The 3,235-nt window shown below is 69.9% G+C and overlaps 1 protein-coding gene across 1 annotated transcript; it reads left to right on the forward strand.

The window, feature by feature from the left end:
• Positions 1-990: 990 nt before the first annotated feature.
• On the forward strand, positions 991-2,239 carry LOC114073102 (small integral membrane protein 24-like). Its single transcript, XM_027910893.1, has 4 exons — positions 991-1,207; positions 1,643-1,760; positions 1,869-1,907; positions 2,128-2,239. The coding sequence occupies exons 1-4, from the start codon at positions 994-996 to the stop codon at positions 2,216-2,218; spliced, it is 462 nt and encodes a 153-aa protein (XP_027766694.1). The 5' UTR covers positions 991-993; the 3' UTR covers positions 2,219-2,239.
• Positions 2,240-3,235: the final 996 nt, after the last annotated feature.

Raw genomic sequence — 3,235 nt, forward strand, 5'->3', positions numbered from 1 at the left:
GTGGGCACGTGGGGCGGGACACACGTGTGGGTGCACAGCGTGGGTGTGTAAAGGTGTGTGCTCAGCGGTGCAAACCCCCGGCGTGGGGGCACAGACACGGGGGTGCACGTGGAAACGTGGATGCGAACACCTTCGGGGGGGCCATGTCAGCACAGGCACACAGGGATGGACGGACAGACAGACAGACACCGAGGCTATGCCACCCCGCCTACCCCTCGGTGCCCTGGCACTGCCAGGCTGTGCCCAGTGGCATCCACAGGTGCTCCAAAGCCTGTCTTGGGGGGCAAAGTACCCATGAGGCTCTCTGTAGTGAGGGCACTGGGGATGGGGGCTGTCATATGGACCCACACCCCCTGCCTTAAGCCCAGGCTGGGGCCGGATCCCCTTTCCCCACGTCTGCAGTGGGGCCCCTGTCCTTGTGTCCCCAGGCTCCTTCACCCCTCAGGGAATCACCACAGTCAGAGGGGGTCCTGCCAAAACCTCCTGTTCATCCCTGGGTTGCTGCTGGCCACCCCATACCTCAGTTTCCCCTGTGCCCTGGTGGCCTCCCCAGTGACACCATTAATATTCAGCTGGAGACAGTACCAGGCACTCCTTGTAACGGGGCGGGGTCCCCCTGGCACCAGCTGGGATCCTCTGGAGGCCCAGCTGGCCCATGGCTGGGGGTGGCCTGGCACTGCCCACTGCCCCCTGTGCTGCCCCACCCCCGTGGGATCTGCCCCAGCCCTGCCAGTGGGGGTGAGGTGGCACCCCATGGGTAGAGGGGGGAGGCTGAGGTGGGGCAGCAGGCAGGGTGGGCACTCCTCCACCCTACCAGTCTGTCCTCCCACCGCCCACCCACCTTACTGTCCATCCGTCCAGCCCCTCCTCTGTCCACTCACCCAACCCAGGGGTCGTTCCCAGTCCTGGGCACGGGGGTACCACTGTGGTCCCCGAGACACCTGAGCCAGGGGAGAGGTGCCACTTCCCACGGATGACAGGAGCCACGTTGCCATGGCACTTGGTGACACTTGTCCCCGTGAGGCCAATAAAGGCGCCCGTTGCCCTCGGCTCGGAGACAACGCCCGGCCCGGCGGGGACAGGAGCTCACCTCGGGCAGCAGGACCCAGCCGTGCCCGAGCCCTCCGCCCGAAAATGCCGCGGCCCTCGCAGCCCCTCTCGCTCCTGGTCCTGCTCGTCCTCGCTGCCACCGCCCGGGGACAGACCAGTAGGTGCCCCGTGCCCCTCCCGTGCCCCTGGGGTGCCTGGGGGGGTGGCCGCGCCCCCCTCCAGGCATCGGATCAGCTCCCGAGAGACCTCCCCAGTGGGAGCAGTCTGTTCCTGCAGCAACCCTTTTGGGGACAGAGCTGAAAGATTTGGGGGCACCCGCCTGCTGTCCCCAGTGCTCCCCACCATGCCAGGCACCCCCACGCTCTGCCGGGCACGGGTGGGCTGTGTCGGAGGAGCTTCCTTGGCACCCAAGGGATGGTGGGAAGGGGAGAATGATCCGCTAATGTCCCCGGGTGTCTCCAGTGTGCTCCACACAACTGGGGCCCCGCACCAGGGTTTGGGGGGGTCCCATCCCTTGCAGGATGGAGCTGCTCTGAAGCTGTCCCCATCCCCACCTTTTGCCGTCCCCTGTTCCCGTTCCCCTGCCATGCAGGCACCGGCCCAAAGGTGCTGCAGCCCTGGCTCCTGGGCATCACTGCCGTCGTCGTCTTCCTCTTCATCGTCTTCGTGGTGCTGATCGTTAACCGGTTCTGGAATCTCAGGATGAGCAGGTGGGGGGGCCGGGGGGTCCTGGCAGGGGGGTCGTGTTGCAGGATGCCATGGGGGGGGGGGGACAGGGCTGTCCCCAGGCACCACTCAGCCCCTCTATTGCCTCGCAGGAAGCAGAGCGACTACCCGGAGACCACGGAGCCTGACAGGTACCACGGCCCGGGGGCGATGGGGCAGCACCGGGACCCCCTCCCCAGCGGGGCTTGGATCCCCCCGAGGGTGGCCACGTGCCGGCAGTGCCGTGGTGGCCTGTGTGCCGTGGTGGCCGGCGTGCCCCCTGTGCCCCTGGCACGGCCGCGGTGCCGGTGCCGTCGGGGTGGCCGTGCCCGGCTGACCCGCGTTCCGTCCCTCCCTCCCTCCCTCCCGCAGGCTGGAGCGCTTCGGCCACGTCAACCCGGCGGCCGAGAACAGCGACGACGAGAGCGACGGCAAGGAGCGGACCAAGGCCACGTCCCTCTGAGCCGCCCTGGCCCGCACTGCCCACCCCGGGGCACCGCGCCCTCACCCCGTCCGCGGGTGGGAGTCCGCGCCGGGTTCCGGAGGCAGCCGCGGCCACCGTGGCACCTCCCGCCCCGCGGCCGTCCCGGCTGCGGCCAAGACCCGGTACGGATCGTCCGCCCGCCGGAGCGGAGAGGGGAGGGCGGTGGCCGGGAACCGTAGCGGGACCCCCCGACCCCCCCAGCCCTGGGCCGGCGGTGGGTCCCACCCCCCTTCCCAGCCGTGCCCAGTAAAGGTCCCCAGTCTTCTCCAGCGGCAAGAGTTTGGTGTCACCGCGCTGGGGAGGGGGCTGTTCCACACCCCGAGGTGCTGGGGGGGCAACGGGGGCATCCCCGGGTGCCACTCGGGCAGGGGACAGTGGCGGGTTCCGAGCTGTCAAACCTCAGCGGCCTCGGCACGGCGAGACACCTTGTCCGGCCACGCCGCTGCTCCCACAGCCCCGGGACGAGGGGGGGCACAGAGGGCTCGGGGGGCTGGGGAGCACTGGAGGGGGGCGGGCGGCCTCGCCCCCCGACTGTCCTGGGCAGCACTTGGGGACAGGGACGGTGGGGACAAGAGGGGGGCTTCGTCCAACGGTGCCCTGGGGGTGATGGCGATGACGTCACGGCCACGGGATGACGTCACGGCCACGAGACGGTGACGTCGCGTGGCCATGATCCCGATGCAGAGGAGACGGCAGCAGCTCTGACCCCCCACCCGTGAACCCACGGCTGCCCCCAGCCGTGTCCTTGTCCCCATGTGTCCCCTCCCTGCCTCCCCCCCCCCGCAGCCCCGCCCGGAGTTGGGGGTGCGCCCCGGCGGTCCCGGCTCTCTCACTCTCCTCACCCGGGCCACGATCACCCACGGGTGGGCGTCCCTCCTCTGGGGTGATGGGTGCCCACTGCCAGGCAGGGCTCTGTTCCAGTACATCCCAGTGTCCCCCAGTTCACCCCCCCGCCCCGGGACACCCGGTATGTCCCCGGCCGTGCCTCAGTTTCCC

This window comes from Empidonax traillii, unplaced genomic scaffold (genome assembly GCF_003031625.1).
Source record: "Empidonax traillii isolate 1590-97213 ecotype Southwest subspecies unplaced genomic scaffold, ASM303162v1 scaffold5331:size8577, whole genome shotgun sequence".
In the NCBI taxonomy this organism is placed as follows: Eukaryota; Metazoa; Chordata; class Aves; order Passeriformes; family Tyrannidae; genus Empidonax; species Empidonax traillii.

What these genes read in the sequence shown, in the direction of transcription:
- LOC114073102 (XM_027910893.1), top strand. Translation starts at nt 994, where the DNA reads ATGGCACTTGGTGACACTTGTCCCCGTGAGGCCAATAAAGGCGCCCGT. An exon ending in CACCGCCCGGGGACAGACCA is followed by an intron (nt 1,208 to 1,642) that starts GTAGGTGCCCCG and finishes CCTGCCATGCAG; the next exon opens with GCACCGGCCCAAAGGTGCTG. An exon ending in GAGACCACGGAGCCTGACAG is followed by an intron (nt 1,908 to 2,127) that starts GTACCACGGCCC and finishes TCCCTCCCGCAG; the next exon opens with GCTGGAGCGCTTCGGCCACG.